At 31.8% G+C, this 24,364-nt stretch overlaps 1 protein-coding gene across 1 annotated transcript in view; it reads right to left on the reverse strand.

The window, feature by feature from the left end:
- Positions 1-24,364, reverse strand: part of LOC113370316 (UDP-glucose:glycoprotein glucosyltransferase) — a 402,309-nt gene that overhangs the window by 40,252 nt on the left and 337,693 nt on the right. The window contains exons 17-22 of the mRNA XM_026610986.1: positions 18,287-18,375; positions 18,001-18,222; positions 6,246-6,410; positions 6,017-6,182; positions 5,772-5,954; positions 3,521-3,661 (exon numbers count right to left, since the gene is read on the reverse strand). Of these exons, the coding sequence (XP_026466771.1) occupies positions 3,521-3,661; positions 5,772-5,954; positions 6,017-6,182; positions 6,246-6,410; positions 18,001-18,222; positions 18,287-18,375 (966 nt within the window). The remainder of the gene's footprint in view (positions 1-3,520; positions 3,662-5,771; positions 5,955-6,016; positions 6,183-6,245; positions 6,411-18,000; positions 18,223-18,286; positions 18,376-24,364) is intronic.

Here is a 24,364-nt window from a genome sequence, read left to right on the forward strand (position 1 = left end):
GCCGCTTATTATATAGTATATAATATATAAACAATGAAGATATACATATATATATATATATATATATATATATATATATAACACTAATAATTTATATAGATTACGATTAAATACGCTGGAAAAATGTCTTGAAAGATGTACTGTCTGATATCTATTTCCGCATAAATAAATAATTAAATAAATAAATAATATATATATATACATATATTTATATATATATATATATATATATATATATATATATATACGCTCACTAACTCATATTTTTATTGTATTAAATATAAATATTTGATGGAACCGCACGTTAATCATCAGTGTGCGAAATTCGACAAACACACACTCATAGAAACGCGTCTTCACTGCACATGGTACTGCAGGAGAAAGTTCTCGAAGCGTTGTTCGAAAAATTTGTTAAATCTTCAAGTAATAAACAATAATAATAGTGTGTAAACTGTGATAAAATTAATAAAAGTTAATGTCTGGATAAAATATTATTTTGTGAAATTAAAAACGAAACTTGGTGTGTGAGATTGTAGTGATTAATAGAATCAATGGTGTATAATATGAAATAATAATTTGTTATAACCTCACTAACATGGAAAATCAAGTGAACAGACAAGTGGACTCTTAATATCTGAAATGATTAGTACTTATACACAAACAAACATTAATTATGGCACGAAAAGTTGTATCATAAATATTAAATATATTTTTAATATTTTATATCCTATAATAATGAAAAATAATATGTAGGCTGTAATAAAATTAATTATGGCGCAAAATGTTATATTATAAATTTAAATTTAAATATATATAATATTTAAAATATATTTAGTATGTAATGTTATATTATAGATACTAAATATATTTTAAATATTATATATCCTATAATCATGAAAAATGATTTAAAAATTGTAATAATGATAAAATTCAATATATTGACTATTTAAAAAATGTACATATTTACTCAGAATACATAAAAATTTTTTTTTAATGGTGTTTGTTCAATATTAATTAAATAATATTTAATATTTCAGAATATAGGGTCAATAATTTTGAATATGGTTTATATAAATTTTTCAATATGGTATAAATATTATTTCCACATATACTCCTTTCATTCGGAATATGAGCGTAATATGGAAAAATGTTAAGCAAATCGTATAAGCTAAATATCATATTCCCGCATTCGTCCCTCATTACGAATCTGAGCGGAATATGACCGAATGTTAACAAAATCATATGGGCTCAATATTTGAAAATCATATTTAGCTTACATAAAAATCATATTCAGATCAGATTCATTGCTACTAGGGTATATATATATATATTATATCATATATACATCACGTTAAAAACTGCTTCAAGAAGAAACGTGACATTTCTGCCTTAGTCTACGAATAGTAAATACACAGTTTCGACAACTTGTTAAGTTATTCATGTTTATTTGAGTGTTTTATCATCTGTGTTGGTAAAATATATATATATTACCACTGTGCACATACTCATACCATGGATTAATAATGTTTCAATTGTTATATTATTAGGATACAAAATAGTATGTGTTTTATTATTTTATAGTTATATTGATTGCCACTGAATGAAGACTTAGATGCTAGCAGAAACGTATGGATTTTAAATAAATTTCTTAAAACTCTCATACTATTTTTATTGATGTAACGCACGACTTTTAAACTCAATTTATATATATATATATATATATATATATATATATATATATATGTATACATATACATATGCACATATACATATAGACACATACATATACATAAGACCAGGACCGGAGCCGATTACAATCTCGAGAAAGTGCGCAGACAAAGGCCAATGACTGCAAAAGATAATTGCTAGCATTCTTAAAGATGACGTCAAACAAATTTGCAGGAGGCAGAGGTAACAATCGAAATTAAAGGGATTGATTACAAAATAACTAAAGCCGATATTCAGACTGGTCTGAAAAAAGCAGCTGAAGGATCTTGTAAAACACCAGCGACGGCAATCAACACGCGTAAAAGCTACAGAGGCACCCAATTTGCTACAGTAACGTTACCAGCGGCTATGAAGCAGAAATTGTTGAATGGAGTTGGCAAAATTCGGATTGGATTTAATAAGTCAGTTCAGTGCTTTAAATGTTAGTTTTTGGGCATCGCGGATTGCAGTGCAGAAGTAAAGTAAACCGTTCAAATCTTTGCATTCGGTGCGGATAAGAAGGGCACAAAATCGCTAGCTGTCCAAACGAAGCAGGAACCTACAGATGCCCAGTATATAAAAAGGTACTTGAGAAGGTAAATAAACAAGCATGAAGATACTGCAGCTAAATCTAAATCAGTGTAAAGCTGCACATGACCTACTTATGCAGACAATACGAGAACAAAAGCTAGACCTTGCGCTTTTAGCAGAGCCATACAAGCTTCTAACTGGTCAACTATGGGAAGTGGACACTGCCTCCATAGCCGATACTTGGTACTGTGGCAAGCTCCCCTTTCAGTGTACAGTTACCAATGATAGCGTCGGCTTTGTATCAGCAACAATAAATGGCACCCGCTTCTATAGCTGCTACGCACCAGTTACACAACAACTTTGTGCTGACCTATAGGGCCCCATTGACATTAATAATGGACCGAGGAACCTGCTTCACAGCCAAGGAATTTGATGAGATCTGCACGAAACATGGAATTCGATACACTCTGAACTGTCCACGCCTTGCACAGACCAACGGACAGGTTGAGAGGGTCAACCGGAAACTACTACCCGTAATTCAGGCAACACTAGAAGACAAGACCGGCAAGGATTGGAACAAGAAACTGAAGACGGTAGCATGGGATTTAAAATCATGATTTAACAAAAGTATGGGACGGAGCCAATTTGATAAAATCGAAATGACACAAAAAAAAGTCAAGGAGAAATATGACTTGCACGCACAAATGTGCATTTCAAAACAGGCGACAATGTTTATGGCAAAAGTGCACCTCGTCGTAACAGGGGATTCAGTAAAGTTACAAAGAAAGTATCGTGGACCAATGATGGTCTACAGGATACTACCAGGAGAAACATATGGTATCGTGAACATGCAGGATGACGCCACGGGAAAACGATACCGTACCACGGCTCATTTATCACAGTTAAAACTGTGGACACCTGCTATAAACGGCGAAGAAGAGGACACTGGCCCAGGAGCAGTCACGTCTATAAGCCAGCCAGACTGAACGATTATTTACTCGGGAACGTGCAAGGACTGGATGACCGAGTGTTAGCGATTTTGAATATTCCCGCCAGAGTAAATCTCAACAACAATAGTCTATACTTTGCCACAATATCATATTATTAGTTTTTTTAATTTTTCTTTTAATATTTTATATTGGTATGAATGCTTTAAAAACACATAAATAATTTTTTCTAATATCTGAAAATGTCATCAAGAAATCTTGAAACGTGATATTTTAAAAGAAAATACACAAACTATATGAGAAGTTAAAACAACAGAAATAAAAGAAAAACTAACCTGTAAGTGATTTTTCCAGTATCCTTGTTTCCAGAATCGGAAACCGTCCATTTCCTTTCGACTTTCACAGAATGGTGTATATCCATATGGAGCTCCCTTGAGATCCAAATTATATAATTCCATCATATCAGCTCGTACAACCTAAAATACACAATGAAATTTAATACAATAAAAACCAATAAAATTTCACTTTATTTTATATTATTCTATCAATTATTATTAAGATGTAATGTCTACATTATTATTGCCGAAAAGCAGCTGAGTTGTGCCAGAAATTAAATAACATAAGACAGGTGATAAAGTCTGCGCATGCGTCTGTCAGTGATTGCACATCAAACTTAGCCTATAATTTAATTTGACAGATTATTATTTTTTAACTAATGCAGTCGTGTTTCGCCTCACTTCACTAAATCATAATACAAAAGAAAAAAAAGAAAATTACTTATTCAAAAAATTAGTTGGAAGTTTCATTGTGTCAAAAATGCATATGTTTGGCAGTGGTGATACGGAATATTTACTCAAGTGAATGGAGCACTTTTTTGCTATACTCCAAATTGTATGAATTTTTAGAATTAGGTTCATCTTACTCTCAGGTTCAAAAGTGAAAATAATTTAGACTCCGTTGCCACTTCCCGGAGGAATGACATTCATTTACAGTGGTGTAATTTTACTTTTTTTAAAATAATGTCTGGTATCGATAAGAGAACTAATTATAGAAAAAAAAAGTTTAATAATATTTTTCAAAAAAGCAAATACTTTTCAAGTTACTGGCTACTGAAAATTTGTTTCTTTTTTGCATTTTTCATCTTTTTGCTAATATCTTCAAAAATATACATTTTAACGAAAATCATGTATTAAACAAAATTATATCAATTAAAATCTTAATAAATCGCTATTTTATAGAGTTCTAGGAACAATATTAAGCTAGATATAAAGATGGGCTTTCATAGTGCTCAAAATAAGCTTTAAAATGAGTACTTCTGCGTGTAGAATAAGTAAGCTATCATGCAAATAAAAGACGCATACAATGTTTTTTTTTCATTTAAATCAAATAGTTTATGAGAGCCATTTACACCAAAATTAAAAATAATCGTATTCCATCTGGAATTAACTTGGCTTAGGAGATCTTGATGGATTCTAGAAAATACCACAACTTTAGTACAAACGATTTTAAAAAAACTCATGATTTCAAGAAAAAAAATCCATTTAAAAAAAAAACAACCAACTTTTCATTATTGTATCTCTGAAAGAATACCTATAAAAGTATATATATATAAAAAATTCAAGGTCTTATTCTGTCTAATTATTGCTTTTCATTATTTTTCTGTTACACAAATATTGATAAAGTTATGACTGTTTAAAGAGTGGGCGGCTGTCCAATCAGAATCTCTTTCGAGCCCTTTTACCCTTCGCTGTTTCAAAATAAGAGAAGTTACGGTAAAATTTATGATAGAGCAAGTTGTAGCACATTTAATTACCTTTAAAATAGTATATTACAAGTTCTGATAAAATTAGAATTACAAGAGTTATAATCCAATTGATGCGGAGGGTGGTGACAGAGTGGAAATTCTGAACTTAAGATTAAGATTAGACTACTTCCAAAATATCATGCAAAATGAAGCGCAGTAAAAAAATTCACAGGGCCCACGCTTTTTTCCTATCCATTTACTGCAATAATTTTATTGATCGTAGGTTGATCAAGAGCACATGTGAACGTGATTTGACAAATTAATTCACTTCAAGTATGAACTTAAGTAATAAATTATTAGATTCCCACCAATATCTTTGAAAAGGTTTTTGAATTTTTAAAATCGATTCTGATTCAGGCATGGTGGCAAAAAGGTAGACGAAACATTTTTCACTTTTCTACTATAAACAAACAAACGGCTTAAAAAAAGTCACATTGAATGTCTTTTAAATTTTTCAAAATTCGGGTTAGATGTTTTTAAGAAAACGTTGACAAAAGGTCAAAATTCGCCTCATATACACACACGCGCATACTATTTCCAAATTTGGTTTCATTGGATTCACATTGGCTTTAGTAGAGTTGTTTATATTGTTCAGCTGGAGATATTGCAGCTACAAAAACATCCTTCATTGCAAATGAAATCATTACGCAAATATGATGTTTTGAATAACATTCCACAAATTCATATTTTCATAAATTCATCTTATGAACATGAAAGTGTAAGTTGTTCTTCGGTGAATATGTAATTGATGCATATACTTGATATTAGCAGTAATTACAAACCTGATCAGCATCGACAAATATAATTTTCTTTACACTTAAAGGAAACAGAACATCTAGAAATAAGATTTTATAACCCCAAATGATACGCTGCTTCTCAGACTGCTGATGTAGCCACCTAGGCCATTTGTACTGAACTAATTCATACTCAAATTCATATTCTTTAGACATAAGTGGTAAAAAATCCTGAAAGTAAAAAAAAAAAAATCAAAATTCGAACCGGTTAATACAATATTTTGCTATTCAACCTTGAATGCAGGCGATAAATAGTTCTTTAAGAACCAGAACTTCACCGGTGTTTTCGTATTTTTCAAAACAGATAACATCATAATCCTCAAAAATCTTTCATACAAGTGTCCAGAAGCAAGTGAGAAAATATTTAGAGTTTCGTCAGCTTCTCCTTTGCTAAACGAACTGTAGAAGAAACAACAATAATTTTTAATAAGCATCTTATTATAAAAGTGGTTTATAAACTACCTCGTTAGAGAATTCCACAATCCATGCTGCGAATCATCATCTCCCAATAAATCTAAATGCACCATACTAGACTTTTTAGCAACTCTAAGTTTTATAACCTTGGTTTGGAATGACAATAGTAATATTCTAAAGTCAGATGATTTGGATACATCGACTCCATCTACACTGCAATATACATACAGATATACATACAAACAAATAAACACGCATTTATTTATACATATATATTTGAAATATGAGTAAGTTCTTCAAGGGCAATACATCAAATAAAAGGCAAAGATTTAGAAGTTAATCTTTAATTTTTTCCAAACGTTTCGACATAGGATTTTATGTCATCATCTACAGAATGAACATTGAAAAATTAATATAAACTAGTAAAACATGACAGAAATTGGAAAAAGAACTATAGATATAAGTAATATAATTATAGCAATACCAATTATAACTAAACAGATAGACAAACAAAAGAAATGAAAAGTAAAAAGAAATATATACAAACATACAAAAGCGTAATATATATACATAAATATACATATAAACAGACATATACGAAAGTACCCGGTTCAAAAAGTACCCGGAATTTTCGTTTTTTCAAAAAAATATTTATTTATTCGTCTACATTAATGTGGTCCCCTTCAAAGTAGTCCCCCCAGATATAATACACTTATGCCAGCGTTTTTTCCAATTTTCGAAGCACCCTTGATATTCACTTTTTGATATGTCCTTGAGCACTCTCAGCGATTTTCTTCAATCGAGGAAAACCGCCGTCCTTTCATGGGTCTCTTCAACTTTGGGAATAGGAAAAAGTCACACGGAGCCATATCTGGTGAATTTTTGCACTTTGCAACACTTTATTTCATTTTTTACGCAAAATTTAATACAAATTCTTTGACTTTTCAATTCTTCCATTGTAAAAATCGCCGAGCTCAGAAAAACACGTCGAACCTTAGCGATTACCACAGACAAAGTAAACAGTGAATATAGCTGAAAATTTCATCATACTTTAGGGGCATGTATACCAACACAATAAAAAAAAATTTTGACAATCAGACACTCCAGACCCGCGAAATTTAATTATTAGTAATTCCGGGTACTTTTTGAACACACCTCGTATATACGATATACATGTACAAACACGTACACATATACATACATACATACACATAATACGTATATATATACATATATACATATATATACACAAATATATATATATATATATATATATATATATACATATACAGACACATACTCATATATAAACAACAAAGGTAACTTTCATAAATATGGTCTTAAATCAGTAAATAGTGTATGGCACATAATTTTGCACTATCATATATACACTAACTTGTTTTTTGTTTTTGTTGAACAGAGCATAGCAAAATATTTGTGAAATATAATATATTTTTTGCACGGAAAAAGTAGTTTATGCGTACATTCCCGAGGCAATAATGTCCTATTTTCATTTCCCTCTAGCATGAAAATAGGTACTACAATTAATTTAGTTGACCACGTCATACTTCTCTCTGACAAACAATTTTGGTCTGCTAATTTATCGTTAATCCACACAACACTTTTCAATAACTCTTATCCTTTTAATCTCATAAACTCTGTCACGAACAATAGACTCAAATTTCTCAATAATAACATTAATACCTCTTCTTCTTCTACCAAAATCTCCAAAGACAATAACATTATTGGCAATGTTTGTCTCCCGTTTATTAAAGAACTCTTTCCCATTTGGAAAAAAACTGTTCTACAAGGTCGACTTAAGATTAATTTGTAACACAGACTTAACCCTTAGCTCTCTTTTTTCCAACCTCAAATCACAGAACGCACATCAAATATTGTCTATAAATTAAAATGCAATGATTATGATTCCATTTACATAGGTGAAACTGGACAGAATTTAATAAAACGACTAAAACAACATGATAATAACTCAAAAAACCCACGACAAAATCAAACCATGATAACAGAACATATAAAAATTTTTAAACATTCTTTTAACTTTTATAACGCTAGTATACTTTATCACGAACGGAACATTATTCAGAGAAGATTTGCTGAATCTTATCTAATCAACATTAATAAATCTTGCATTAATAAAAGGTGTGATGCCTCTTTACTCTATGAAAATTATCAGGTGATACTCAATAATATTTCCAAACTTGTTTCCTCTTAACTAGCTTAATTCCGAACCTGTAAACCTATCCTTATGCGGTACGATCCCGAACTTTGAATCTTAGCCTCTTCACCCATACTTCAAAACACTGATTGTAAAAAACTCGCCAACTATCCTTCGAACGGTCTCTCCAAATAACTTTTAAGCACATGTGACATTATTGCCTCGGAAATGTACGCATAAACTACTTTTTCCGTGCAAAAAAAAAATATTATATTTCACAAATATTTTGCTATGCTCTGTTCAACAAAAACAAAAAACAAGTTAGTGTATATATGATAGTGCAAAATTATGTGCCATACACTATTTACTGATTTAAGACCATATTTATGTAAGTTACCTTTGTTGTTTATATATGAGTATATGTATATGTCTGTATATGTATATATATATATATATATATATATGTGTATATATATGTGTACATATGTCTATGTATATATATGTATATATATATATATATATATATATATATATATATATGTATTATGTGTATGTATATATGTATATGTGTACGTGTTTGTACATGTATATCGTATATATATATGTCTGTTTATATGTATATTTATGTATATATATTACGCTTTTGTATGTTTGTATATATTTCTTTTTACTTTTCATTTCTTATGTTTGTCTATCTGTTTAATTATAATTGTTATTGTTATAATTATAATACTTGTATCTATAGTTCTTTTTCCAATTTCTGTCATTTTTTCCTAGTTTATATTAATTTTTCAATGTTCATTCTGTAGATCCACTGATGATGACAGAAAATCCTATGTCGAAACGTTTGGAAAAAATTAAAGATTAACTTCTGAATCTTTGCTTTTTATTTGATGTATTGCCCTTGAAGAACTTATATATATATATATATATATATATATATATATATATATATATTATAGAATTTTATGATATGAGTGGAACGAATATTAATTGTTTAATATGAACAAAACAGCACTCAGATTTGTTTAACACAACTTTATTTTATGATTACAGACGTTTCGAGACCATGGTGTGTCTTATCTTCAGTGTAATTTCAAAAACAGTTACTTATATACTACACATTCTTTAATAATTTATTTAAATTTTAATTTTTGATATACAAAAAACACCAACTATTCCTTGCAATGCTTGACACAGTACTAAAGAAACATATAACACTTACAGAAATATTCTAAACAAATTTGAAGTACTTATCTAGATGGAGACAGAGAGGGTATCATTATAATGTAAACAAAAGGAGTGCTATCGCATACAAAAATCGATAAAAATGAAAAAACAAATTAATTTATTGAAAAGAATAAGATAAATGAAAAAATTTATAAATTATTAATGATGTTTATATAAGTGTCATGTAAAATATTTGTGTCGGTTCTTAGATTTATGCTATTGTTAGTCCGAACTATTAACATTGATTCTGCCATGCTCCGTTTAAATAAGTCTTTCTCATGGAATAAAATTTGGGGATTGTCAAAATCAAACTTATGGTTGTTGATATTAGCATGATCCACAAGTGTACTTTTAAATTTTTTGTTATCTATTTTTTCACATTGTAATTCATGTTGCCTGAGTCTCTTTTCTAAGTTCTGGCAGGTCTGGCCAATATAAGAGCAATTACAATCCAAACAATTTACTTTATAAACTATATCTTTCTTTTTTGTTAATGGAGTTTCATCTTTCACCAGATAATATAAAATATATATTGGCTCTAGGTCCAAAGTTTTCAATCCAACAAAAAATTTTAACATTCAATGATTCAATTAAAGTTATTAGCAGCCTAGAAGCCGGCCTTAAATTAATCAAAGATCCAGAAGGAAAAGAAATCGAACGGATAAGATTTATGTTAATGAAACAATTTACAACATTTCAAAAAACTCACAAAAACAAAGTACAGTGCAAGAATGATACATCTTACATCTACCGGGACATCATAGCTACAAAAAATTTCTTCAAGATAACAAACAATTATTAGTGTGTAAGGCAGATAAAGGAAACATTTCAGTGGTTTTGTTAAAAGAGGAATATGATAAAGAAGCAAAGAAAATTCTCAGTGATGAATCTCTATATGAAGAATTGGCATCGGATCCGAACAACTATCACCATAGACAAGTTTTTAAATTTATAAATTTATTAGAGAAAAAGGGACATATTAATAATACCATATCATTAAAGTTAAAAGTACAACATCCTTTAACCCCAAAATTTTATTGCCTTCCAAAGATCCATAAACCTAATTGCCCATTTAGACCAATTGTTTCCTACATTGATTCGCCATACTACTTTTTAGCAAAATATTTTTCAGATATTTTAAAGAATGTCACCATAGATTCTCCATACCGTTTAAATAACTCTTTCCAGTTAATAGAACATATAAAACATAAAGTAATTCTTCCTGATTGTTCCTTTATGAGTCTTGACGTCATTAATTTATTTAATAATCTTCCGCATTATCTAATTATTACAGCTATAAAGAAAAGATGGATGCAAATAGTTGAATTCACTTGTTTACCGATGGAAATTTTTATTTCAGGAATAGAATTACTTTTAAAAGCATCATATTTCACTTTTAATAAAAAATATTATACGATGAAGAGAGGTTGTCCAATGGGCAGCCCATTAAGTCCTGTTTTGGCGGATTTAGTATTACAAGATTTGGAAAATCATGTCTTAAATTCTTTTTTTACCTTCCAAACCTATGGTTTATTTCAGATATGTCGATGACACATTAATATTACTTAATAAAAAAGATATAGATAATGTTTTCAACAAATTCAATGAGTACAATTCTTTTTTACAATTCACTCAGGAACTTGAAAATGATTCGACGTTGCATTTTCTTGACGTAAAACTCATTAATAGAGACGGTGTATGTTATACAGACTGGTACAGAAAAGATAGTTGGTCCGGGAGATACATTAATTTTAATTCGCATGTTCCTCTCAACATAAAAATTTCTACCATTCTAAATCTTGTAGATCACGCTATTTTATTATCTGATCCTCTGTTTTATGATACAAACATAAAATTAGTTAAAACGATCCTACTTGGCAATAATTTTCCATATAAGTTAATTAGTCCAATTATTAAAAATAGAGTCGCAAAATTACTTGAACCTTTTGATAAGAAACCGGAAGAGCCTGGCAAAACAAGTGTTCCTGAAAAAACTTTTTTCATTAATTTTCCATATCTTGACAATAATTTTAACCAATTATCAAAAAGACTTTTCAAAAAACACAATATTCGTATTACTTTTTCTCCATTAAAACAATTAAAATTTTTATATTCCAAAATTAAAGATGAAACTCCATTAACAAAAAAGAAAGATATAGTTTATAAAGTAAATTGTTTGGATTGTAATTGCTCTTATATTGGCCAGACCTGCCAGAACTTAGAAAAGAGACTCAGGCAACATGAATTACAATGTGAAAAAATAGATAACAAAAAATTTAAAAGTACACTTGTGGATCATGCTAATATCAACAACCATAAGTTTGATTTTGACAATCCCCAAATTTTATTCCATGAGAAAGACTTATTTAAACGGAGCATGGCAGAATCAATGTTAATAGTTCGGACTAACAATAGCATAAATCTAAGAACCGACACAAATATTTTACATGACACTTATATAAACATCATTAATAATTTATAAATTTTTTCATTTATCTTATTCTTTTCAATAAATTAATTTGTTTTTTCATTTTTATCGATTTTTGTATGCGATAGCACTCCTTTTGTTTACATTATAATGATACCCTCTCTGTCTCCATCTAGATAAGTACTTCAAATTTGTTTAGAATATTTCTGTAAGTGTTATATGTTTCTTTAGTACTGTGTCAAGCATTGCAAGGAATAGTTGGTGTTTTTTGTATATCAAAAATTAAAATTTAAATAAATTATTAAAGAATGTGTAGTATATAAGTAACTGTTTTTGAAATTACACTGAAGATGAGACACACCATGGTCTCGAAACGTCTGTAATCATAAAATAAAGTTGTGTTAAACAAATCTGAGTGCTGTTTTGTTCATATTAAACAATTAATATATATATATATATATATATATATATATATATATATATATATATGTGTGTGTGTGTGTGAGTTATTGCATATTTTTCAATTATTTTAGTTGTGCCTTACCTTTATATACAACAACATATTTTAGTCTTATAATAAAATTTTTACCATATTGTTTAGATTTATTATGTTAATTCACATTTTTTATTTATATCTTCGTTTTTTATTATATTTTTAACTTTTAACTCTGTAATCCTTTAATTTAGCACTGAAGATGGGTCAAATCAGGACCCAAAACATTTGACAATAAAACATTTCACTTCAATAAAATCGTTTTAATTAATGGATGGACGCCCAAGAACAACGAGTGTGTTGAGTCAGGCAACATCACCAAGTAAAAAAAAACTAAAGCAATTAGGACACTATACTACATTAATTGAAACAATGGTGTCAATGACAGCTTGGTGTTAATATTAGGTTGTCAAATATCTCCCTTCCGCTTTTTTGCTCTTGGTTTATAATACAAAAAGGCGGAAGGGAGATATTTGACAACCTTATTGTGTCAATTAGTGTAGTTTAGTATTTAATTGTTTTTGTCTTTTTCCACTGAATGACGGTCTCGATGAAGACTGAAACGTATGGATTTATGGCGTCCTCATAGTTTAAAATACACTATAAAAATACGATAACGTTTGCAATATCTACACCTTCAAGAGTGGCTCCAGATTACAAAACAGATCATACGAAAAAACTTCGGATTGCATCAAGTCGAAAAATAAATGATCTCACATCAGAGATCGAAAGTTTAAAACAGAGTCGAAGAAACAACAGCGAGAGCAAGAGATCCAGTAACCACTCAAGAAACAGGCAAGGTAGGTCAAAAACATCTACCAAATCACATGTATGTTAATACCACAACAGATTTGGATAGAGAGAAGGCTAATGAGTGCATAGAACCTTGCCTTCCTTAATCACTGCTCAATACGGAAAATTAGCATCACCATCAACATTAGGAGCTGCATGCAATGATGGTGATACAAATACTGTCTGTTCAGAGCTCCGATTAGGTATAACAGACAGAAAATACCGAATACGATTCCTTATTGACTCTGGATCTGTTCTTTCGATTCTCACAGCTATAAAGTTTGCAATCGGAGGTGCCAAGGAAGATCTTGTCCTATATGCAGCCGACTCCAGTCGCATACCTTCTTATGGAAAGAAGACTTTAGTAATGATCTCGAAGGAAGAATGATTGATTTCACTACAGGCTTAACCTCTGATGGAAAAGTTCTGAAAGTTGATAATATCAACATCTCATCCTCAGCAACCGTTCAAGAATCTACTAACAAAATATGTATCCCTCACTAATAAACCACACAAATTAACTATTAAACAGTCTCCCTTTTCACACAGAATCTCTGCAACAGGTCTACCAGTTGCTGCCAGGTTCAGGAAGATTTTTCGGTGAAAAATCTATAGCAGCAAAAGCCGAAATTCAAAATCTCCTAAACAGGGGCATTTTAAAACCATCAAGCAGTCCGTGGGCAAGCCCTATTCATATGGTGCCGAAGAAGAATGGAACATATAGACTTTGCGGTGAGTACAGGAAACTGAATGCGAGCCCATTACCTAATAAGTATCCAGTATGTTTTTCGAGCATTACACAAGAAAAAAGTATTCTCTACATTAGACCTCGCCAAAGCTTATCATCAAGTTCCGATGCATAAAGAGGATATTCAGAAGACAGCCATTATAACCCCATGGGGACTATTTGAGTATCTCTGCATGCCGTTTGGATTGAAGTATGCTACTCAAATTTTCCAGCTAAACATAAATTACATTTTTCAAGATATTGACTTTGTGTGCTTATACGTGGATGACATCCTGGTTATGTCTGAGAGCATGGAAGAGCATCATCGTCACCTGGAAATAGTATTTGAGCGACTTCAAGAACACTCACTTGTCATATTTCCCAGTTTTCCACTGAAATTGTATATGTCAAAGGTGATGAAAACATTGTAGCAGACACCCTCTCAAGGATAAAAACAATAGAAATGCCAATTAAACTTTCAGCTAAAGAAAAAAGTATTGAGCAAAGTTTGGACTTGGGATTGAAAGCAATATTAGAGGGAGAAACATTTTAAAAACTCCACAAATTGACATTGGATGGTTTTCCAATATATTGTAATATCGAATCTGATTTTATTAAATCTTATCTTCCACAGAAACTCCGCAACTCTGCATTTGATGTAATACATGGTATTTCTCATGCAAGCATCAGAACTACATATAGAAAAGACCGCAAACAATAGTCTTACAAACTATAGATTAATAATATATATATATATATATATATATATATATATATATATATATATATTCAATAGATAAGTCCTGGATTTTTTCAATATATTGATTGTTTCTTTTCCGAACAGTAAATCCAATAATAAAAAACAATTTGTTTTTTGAAGATGTTTAATACGACGTTTCGGAACTAGGTACGTTCCATCATCAGGTTTATTCTGTCAAATACAATGTTTTTTTAAAAATATTGATTAACATTAATTAACGATGGTCAATACAGATTAATTAGAAAAAATTTTTTATAAAGGAATGGATTATGTACCGGGGTAAAGAGTAATAAGAATTAACTAAAAAAGGTTTTATATAAAATTGAGAAGCAAAAATTATTTACCTGTAATAATTTATATATCCATATCACTAATATTTTTTTGTTAAAAACACTCGATTTTTTTTTTTTTTTTGAAGATATTTGTAGATGTTACGACTACACAAGACTTAAACACACTGATATGGATTTCTGTCTGCCAGATGTAAAGGACAATGTACGGAATTCCTGGCAAAAATGATTTTTTATGGCTCTTGTATTGGTAATTTACGAAAAAAGAGGAAATATTGCTTTATTAAATGTTGAGAAATATTATGTATATATATACATGCACATGTATATGCACACCTACATACTCATACATACATATGCACATATCTATATAATAATGTATCCACAATTATATACATGAACATATATGCAAGTGCATGTATATAGTGTACACACAAAAACATACATATAAGCACATATATGGATGTACATATATTATAACATATATACATGTATATATATATATATATACACATTCAAAAATTATTAGGATTAATTGTTTTTAATAAGGTTTAAAAAATTTAGATATGAGTCATGAATGATATTGTGATCTGATCTTTTATTAACACTATTTGACGAATTCAAAAAGATTAAACTGCTTTCAGAAAAAAGTCTTTTAAAAGTACAATCCTCTCTGTATAAAATATTGGGTTCAAAGGTGAATTTATGTGAGTTTTCGATGAAATGCTGGACAAGAGTACTTTGGAAATTTCGGCTTTTATGATGAGTGACGCTTACACAAAATTGACAACACTATTTGCACAAATTGGTACAGAAAATCTACATGGTCAGGAAGATACCTTCATTACGCGTCATATTGTCCCAAAAATTATAAAGTCTATACAATCATTTCTTTGATGGACCACGCAATCATGTTGTCTCACTCTTCTTTTCATACCCAAAACACAACATTAGTAACTAAAACTTTATTAGAAAACGGATATCCCCTCACCCTCATCAATTCCATTACCAATAAAAGACTTTCCTATCATAAAAGTAACAATTATCAATCCATCTCCAAGTTATTCCAAGACAACAATATTAAACCAACTTTTCACAGCATGCCTTACTTGAAGGCTTATTTGATTATTTTGCCAAATTACTCAAAGAAGAAAATATTTTCATTTCAGGAACAGCTCTATATTCTTTTAAAGAAATGTTTTCAAAAATTAAATTCACTACCCCTCCTAAATTCAATACTAACATAGTTTATTCCATCCCTTGCAAAAATTGTCAAAAACAATACATTGGTCAAACATCACAATACATTCATAAGAGAATGAGACAACATGAATTAAGCGTCACTCATCATAAAAGCCGAAATTTCCAAAGTACTCTTGTCCAGCATTCCATCGAAAACTCACATAAATTCACCTTTGAACCCAATATTTCATATAGAGAGGATTGTACTTTTAAAAGACTTTTTTCTGAAAGCAGTTTAATCTTTTTGAATTCGTCAAATAGTGTTAATAAAAGATCAGATCACAATATCATTCATGACTCATATCTAAATTTTTTAAACCTCATTAAAAACAATTAATCCTAATAGTTTTTGAATGTGTATATATATATATATATACATGTATATATGTTATAATATATGTACATCCATATATGTGCTTATATGTATGTTTTTGTGTGTACACTATATACATGCACTTGCATATATGTTCATGTATATAATTGTGGATACATTAATATATAGATATGTGCATATGTATGTATGAGTATGTAGGTGTGCATATACATGTGCATGTATATATATATATACATAATATTTCTCAACATTTACTAAAGCAATATTTCCTCTTTTTTCGTAAATTACCAATACAAGAGCCATAAAAAATTATTTTTGCCAGGAATTCCGTACATTGTCCTTTACATCTGGCAGACAGAAATCCATATCAGTGTGTTTAAGTCTTGTGTAGTCGTAACATCTACAAATATCTTCCAAAAAAAAATCGAGTGTTTTTAACAAAAAAATATTAGTGATATGGATATATAAATTATTACAGGTAAATAATTTTTGCTTCTCAATTTTATATAAAACCTTTTTTAGTTAATTCTTATTACTCTTTACCCCGGTACATAATCCATTCCTTTATAAAAAATTTTTTCTAATTAATCTGTATTGACCATCGTTAATTAATGTTAATCAATATTTTTAAAAAACATTGTATTTGACAGAAATAAACCTGATGATGGAACGTACCTAGTTCCGAAACGTCGTATTAAACATCGTCAAAAAACAAATTGTTTTTTATTATTGGATTTACTGTTCGGAAAAGAAACAATCAATATATATATATATATATATATATATATATATATATATATATATATATATATATATATGGTTCAGAGTAATCAATGATGATTTTTATTAACCTGATTATGATTAACCAATTATGATTAACCTGAACCATACCTTTAACTTGTCCAAACCTACCATCTTATATATTGAGAAAAATTGTGACCTTAGAAGTATAGTTGAGCCGTTACTTATATCCCTTAAGACTTCTTGTGTCAACAAGCGGAATTCTTTTCATCTTTCACATAGCAGTTATAAAGTTATTATAAATTTCATGAAAAATGATTCTTTACGGTGTTTCTGTCTTCATTCCCCCTTTGTTTCTCACATCCCGTAGCCACTCACTTTACCGCACAAAAGAGAAATGAGAAACAAAAAGAGAGATAACGAACGAAAGATTACGAACTATGTAATTAAATTTATAATGACCATGTAGCTGTCATGTAAATATAAATTTAAAATAATATGAGTTTTTTTTGGTCTGGTATCAGTGGTATATTCCGTAGCCAGTATTGTCAATGAGAAAGTTCTCTCAATTGATTTTATATCTCACTTACCTTATCATGTCATACATATCTTTAGAACGTCCCGCACGTAAATTTATCAACCAAGCACCCGGATTTGCTTTTAATTGAAAATAACCCAAATTAGCCATGACAATAGTATCCATCAAAAGTGGTTCGTCACTTGTTCCAAGAGTAATTTGCAAACCTCTTGGGGGAGATCCCCCACTATCAAAACAATGTCCTTCCAGCAGCAAATATTCCAATTCAAATTCACTGAAAATTTTAATTAATCATAATGAACTGCTTTTATAAATAAAAAAAATGTATTAAGACTTACCTGTGGACAACACTATCGACATCTTGCAGACGAATATTATCTAGATCATATATTGATTTAACGGATTCAACTAGCCAATTATCAGGCACCTGAAAAGTGGTAAAATGAAATATTTAAAATTAGAAAAGAATAGCGCTAAATTGTTAACTTTTTCTCAGTATATAATATAAAAAACACACGTTCGATAAAAAAATTAAGTTATTTTCTATGTGAAAATTATATAATTGTTAAAATAATAAATGGGTTTTATTTTTATATTTTAAAATTAAATAAAATTTTAGTTTTAGAAAATAATTAATATATAGTTAACATGCGTAAATAATATATACGAATAATATTATGTACGTTGCTCTCCAAACTATTTAATCATTTAAAATAATTTTAACATCATTTATATAACTAGAGAAGTTTTGTAGACTACTCGTTGGGTAATACATAAAGGGTGGTATATTTAAAAATTGGAATCTAATTTTGCTATGAAATGAAAACGGCTCAATATTTTTCAATGGTTGAACATTTATTTAATAGGTTAATTCATGACAATTATTTATGAAAAATAATTTCGGTCAAATGACCACCACGGCTGACTTGGCAGTAGCCCATTCGACCCACCCAATTTTTGAGAACATTTTGAATTGTTTCGGGCATTATCTCAGCCCGCAGCTTGAATTTCGGTCTTGAGATCTTGAATTGTTTCTGGATTGCTGGCATAACATTTATCTTTCACCGCTCGCAAAAGATGATAATCCAATGACGTCAAATCACAGCTTTTTGGTGGCCAATTCACATCAGTCACTCGTTGTGGGTGCATTGGCTTCTCTACGACGACGTGCCCCAGATGCGACAATTTTGCTTATAAATATAACCACGGAGGTGGAAATGCGCTTCATTCGAAAACATGATTTTTTGATAAAATGTCAAACTTTCAACTAAATATAAGTCAAATCAATGAGATTATTTGACGTTTTTGAAGTCAAATAATCGGTAGTTCAAATTCCAAACACTAGATGAACCACCTTATATATATGTATACGTAGTAATGTAGTCTTGAATGTAATGTTGATATATATGTTTAATTTGAGTTTAATATTCGGGCGTACCATCAATAAAAATAGTATGAGAGTTTTTTTAAAAGTTTATTTATTTAAAATCCATACGTTTCGGCTAGTATCTTAGCCATCATTCAGTGGTAATCAAATTAACTATAAAAAATTGAAACTAAATAAATTATATGAACGGAAATTTCATGGAACAACAATAATAATAATAATAGTAATAAAACATTTACAATTTTGTATCCTAATATAGCATATGAAACCATTATTAATCCATGGTATGAGTATGTGCACATTGATAAGATATATATTTTTAACACAAACATCACAAATGGTAAAACACACTAATAACCATGATAACTTAACAAGTTGTCGAAACTATGTATTTACTCTTCAGAGTTTAGGATAGAAATGTCACATTTTTCTCAAAGCAGTTTTTAGCATGTGTTGATATTTTTTGGGAAATTTAAAAAGCGATGGGATTTTGTTATTTTTCAAGAAATTTTGACACGCTATTAAGAAACCACGTGTTCGTTTTGTTCAGGGCCGTATTGTCGAAGCGTTTGTTAATGACCCTGTCGTTATGTAATTGCAAAAACAACCCCTCAGCGAATCTTCTTTCAATTGTATTCTCTTCAAAATGTAAAATTTTAGGGTTAACAAAATCGATATTATGATTTAAATTTTTAATGTGCTCAGTTAACATCGTTTTAAATTGCTTAGGGTTTTTTGAGTTATTTTTGTGTTGATGAAGGCGTTTACTCAGATTTTGGCTAGTTTCTCCAATATAAAAGAGTTCGCAATTAGAGCAATTAATCTGATATACCAAATTCCTGAGGCGGTCAAAATTGAACTTAGATTTAATTTGTGTAAAAATTGAACTAAGGGTTGCATCACAATTACATACCTCTTCAGAGATACCAGACATCTCCCGAGACAATTATTCAACCGGGTGTAACTCAGACACCAACCCCTAAGACCCAGGAGAAAAACACAAACAAAAGGTTGCTATCTTCACTTAGCCCCACCTCTGACGCGGAAACATATCCGCCCAAAAAATCGGCTGTAGAAAATAACTGGACAAAAGTGGCTCGACGAAGTTCGAAGGAGAAAGGGGCACGGGATCTGAAAGTAACCTTGAAGGAAACCGAGAAACCGGAAACCGAAATAATCGAAACAAATCATAGTGCTAAGCCCAGAAACAACCATCATAAAACAACTCGGAGGAAACATAGAACTAAGGCCGACATCAAGGAAATCAAGGAAAAAGTAAACCCAACAGAGACTGGCGTGGACATAAAGTCCATCAAACAGACAAGATATGGAGGTGTATTACTGGAAATAAGTCCCAAGTCCGAAGACAGTGCAGCCTTTGCAGCCGCGATAAGGGCAGCAACTGAAAACATAGAAACAATGAAAACACTGACGCCGTTGACGACGATAAAGATTCTTGACCTTGATCGTGTCTCTATCGAAAACCACGTTCGCAAAGCACTCAATAGGGACTTTACGACAAAACTGGAAATACGACGAGTGAATTTGACAAAAGTCACATCAAGAGGACAACGAGCGGCGTTAACAGTCGCATTCGCCCAGTTGTTAAAGTGGCCCGCTGCTTTAAATGCCTCGGTTTTGGACACCAAACGCATAAATGCGGAGGACCAGACAGAAGCAAGTGTTGCTACAAATGCGGTGGGAAAAATCACAAGTCTGCAGACTGCACGAAAAAGCCAAAATGCTTTCTATGTACTGTAGACAAAGAAGACCAGAACAGCAGGAGCAATGTCGCTGGATCCGAGACCTGTAAGGCATTCCGTGTGGCACTTGCCGTAGTCACGAGAGAGCAGAAATGACGCAATTTTTACAAGGTAACCTGAATAGATGTGCCTTGGCGCAGAATCTACTACGCCAACGTATCTTTGAAGATAAGATCGATATCTGCCTCCTCTGTAAACAATATATGAATATTCAGGATAAATCATGGTTCGCCGATGAATCTGTCACAGCAGCAATATGGATCATAAACTCGAAGGAGATCACCGTCAATGACAACGGAAGCGGAGAGGGTTTCATCTGGATCAAGACTCCCACGACCTACTATGTGAGCGTTTACCTTTCACCAAATGAAGGAATTAGCGTAATTCGACAGAAAATAGCAAGCATAGAAGACACTCTCGGCAAATTCGACAGAGAAGTCATTGTCGCTGGTGATTTCAACGCGAAATCGGCTGAATGGGGCGCCGAGGAAGAGGAAACGACGTGGCAGACTTTGCTGCAAAATTGGACCTTGCTGTGCTAAATACTGGAAATATTACAACTTTTAGAAGACCAGGATATCAGGAATCTATTCTCGACATTACGTTTGCCACCCCAAGGACAGCGAACATGATAGGAGACTATCATGTATAGTGGCAGTGATCATCAACATGTGACATTTAGTATTGGATCCGGTGCGACTCGACCAAGCAACTTTTGCAAACAAAGGTGGAATGCCAAGAAGCTTGACCAAGAAGCGTTGCGAGCAGCCCTCGAGCAAAACGCATCTACTCTTCAAGCTGATCAAAAACTAAGTACCCGCAGAGAGACGCAAGAAACGGTTCTTAAAACTATGAACGCTATTGTCACCTCATGTAACGCCTCTATGCCACGACCAAAAAACCAGGGTGTACACAGTCCAGCATATTGGTGGTCATCAGAGATAGCAGAACTACGGAAAAGATGCCACGCATTACGTCGCCGCGCCGCAAGAGCTGCAAAACTTTCCCCGCACCAAGATATGTATACATTAGAGTACAAACAGGCAAAAAAGACCCTGAATAAAGCCATAAAATCAGCTAAAGCCAGATTGTGGTAGGAGATTTGCAATGATCTTGACAAAGATCTCTGCGGCAAAGCCTACCAAACTGTTGCAAAACGACTTGGTAGAGCTTTACCAGAAGCACCGAAATCTCCTGCTCTGATGAATTGCATCGTAGCGGAATTATTCCCCAAACACCCGCCAAGGAAAAAGAGACAATACGTGGAAAACAGTGGAACTACACCCTTCACTATCAAGGAACTATAATTTGCGGCGAAAACCATAAAGACAGAAAAAGCACCAGGCTTTGATGGCATCCCAGCCTCAGTGATCAAGACTGTAGCCCTGAATTTCCAGAGATTCTTCTGAACGCCTACAATGCTTGTCTGGCAACCAGAACCTTTCCTACTATATGGTAGCGGCAAAGATTGGTCCTAATAGACAAAGCTAAGGAAACCTCTGTAACACCATCGTCGTTTAGACCACTCTGCATGTTAGACATTGCCGGAAAACTGCTTAAGAAACTCATTCAATGCAGACTGCAAAACGACATAGAATGCGCCGGAGGTTTTTCCAACAACCAACATGGATTTCAAAAAGGACGATCGACGATCGGCGCGATTCGGAAGGTAACGGAAACAGCAAGAGAAGCATGGCGTGGTAGCCTTAGAGGCTCGTAAAGTGTGTCTCCTCCTTACATTCGACGTTAAAAACGCCTTTAACAGTGCGAATTGGGAGGATATTATAAAAGCCCTAAAGTATAATTTTGAAACCAGAGAATATAAGACTAATAGACGACTACCTAGATGAGAAAAAGAACAATCGTAATGAACAGCACTGAGGAGGCTGAACTACGTTCGAAAGACCGTCGACACCATAGAGACCTGGCTTGAGAAACACCACCTAAAATTTGCCAAACCGAAAACGGAGATGGTTGTATTGACCCGACAAAAATGGTTTCCAAAACCATTCACTGTAGACTTAGGAGAGACAACTTTGACGTCGATAAGGGCCTTGAATTGCCTGGGAGTAATGATAGATGAGAGTAATGCATGAAAGCTAGCAAGGCGGTATCCAACTTGTTAAGGATTATGGCTAACTGCATGAGACCACAAACCCGAAAACGGCGAGTTTTGCTTGAGGAAGTCCATTCTGTACTGCTACACGGAGCAGATATATGGGCGGATATCCTCAAATATCCTTATTACTTTTTGCCTAAATTCCGTACATATCCCTTGCATCTGGCCGACAGAACTCCATAACAGTGTGTTAAAGTCTTGTGAAGTCAAAACATTTACAAATATCCTCGGAAAAAATCGAGTGTTTATAACAAACAATATTAGTGATATGGATATATAAATTATTACAGGTAAATAATTTTTGTTTCTCAATTTTATATAAAACCTTTTTTAGTTAATTTTTATTACTCTTTACACTGGTACAAAATCCATTCCTTTATAATTTTTCTAAATAATCTGTAATAACATAATATATACATGTATATATGTAGTAATATATGCACATCCATATATGTGCTTATCTGTATGTTTTTGTATATACACTATATACATTTCTAAATAATCTGTAATAACATAATATATACATGTATAAACGGGTTCGCCGTAGCCAAGATCGTTAACGCGTTGACTTTGTATGGACAAGGTCGCGCGTTCGATTCCCCGCTCTGGCAACCTGACATCGGGCAGCGCGATGTCCATTTTCAATTGAAAATATAGATCAAAATATGTTTCCAATTGAAAATAAGCCCATCTCGGGCACTGCGGTGTGAAATGGAAATGGGAAAAACTCTCACACTACTTCTTCCCTGAATCGAGTTAGAGTTTAACTCAGCTCACGGACCTGCCCTAGGGCAGAGCACTCATTATTATTATTATATGTAGTAATATATGCACATCCATATATGTGCTTATATGTATGTTTTTGTATATACACTATATACATGTACTTGCGTATATGTTCGTGTATATAATTGTATGTACATGAATATATGGATATATGCATATGTATGTATGTGTATATGCATTTATGTGTATATAGGTGTGAATATGTATGTGCATGTATATATACATAATAATATTTCTAAACATTTGCTGAAGCAATGCATCCCCATTTAACGTAAATTACCAATACAAGAGCCATAACTAGTGTAAGTGGAATTCTGTCTTGAGGCTATTATGGCACCGTGCCTTAAGGCAAATTGCTGGA

Source organism: Ctenocephalides felis, unplaced genomic scaffold (assembly GCF_003426905.1).
Source record: "Ctenocephalides felis isolate EL2017-DRISC unplaced genomic scaffold, ASM342690v1 CF-g0.4_SCAFFOLD_01492, whole genome shotgun sequence".
NCBI lineage: Eukaryota > Metazoa > Arthropoda > Insecta > Siphonaptera > Pulicidae > Ctenocephalides > Ctenocephalides felis.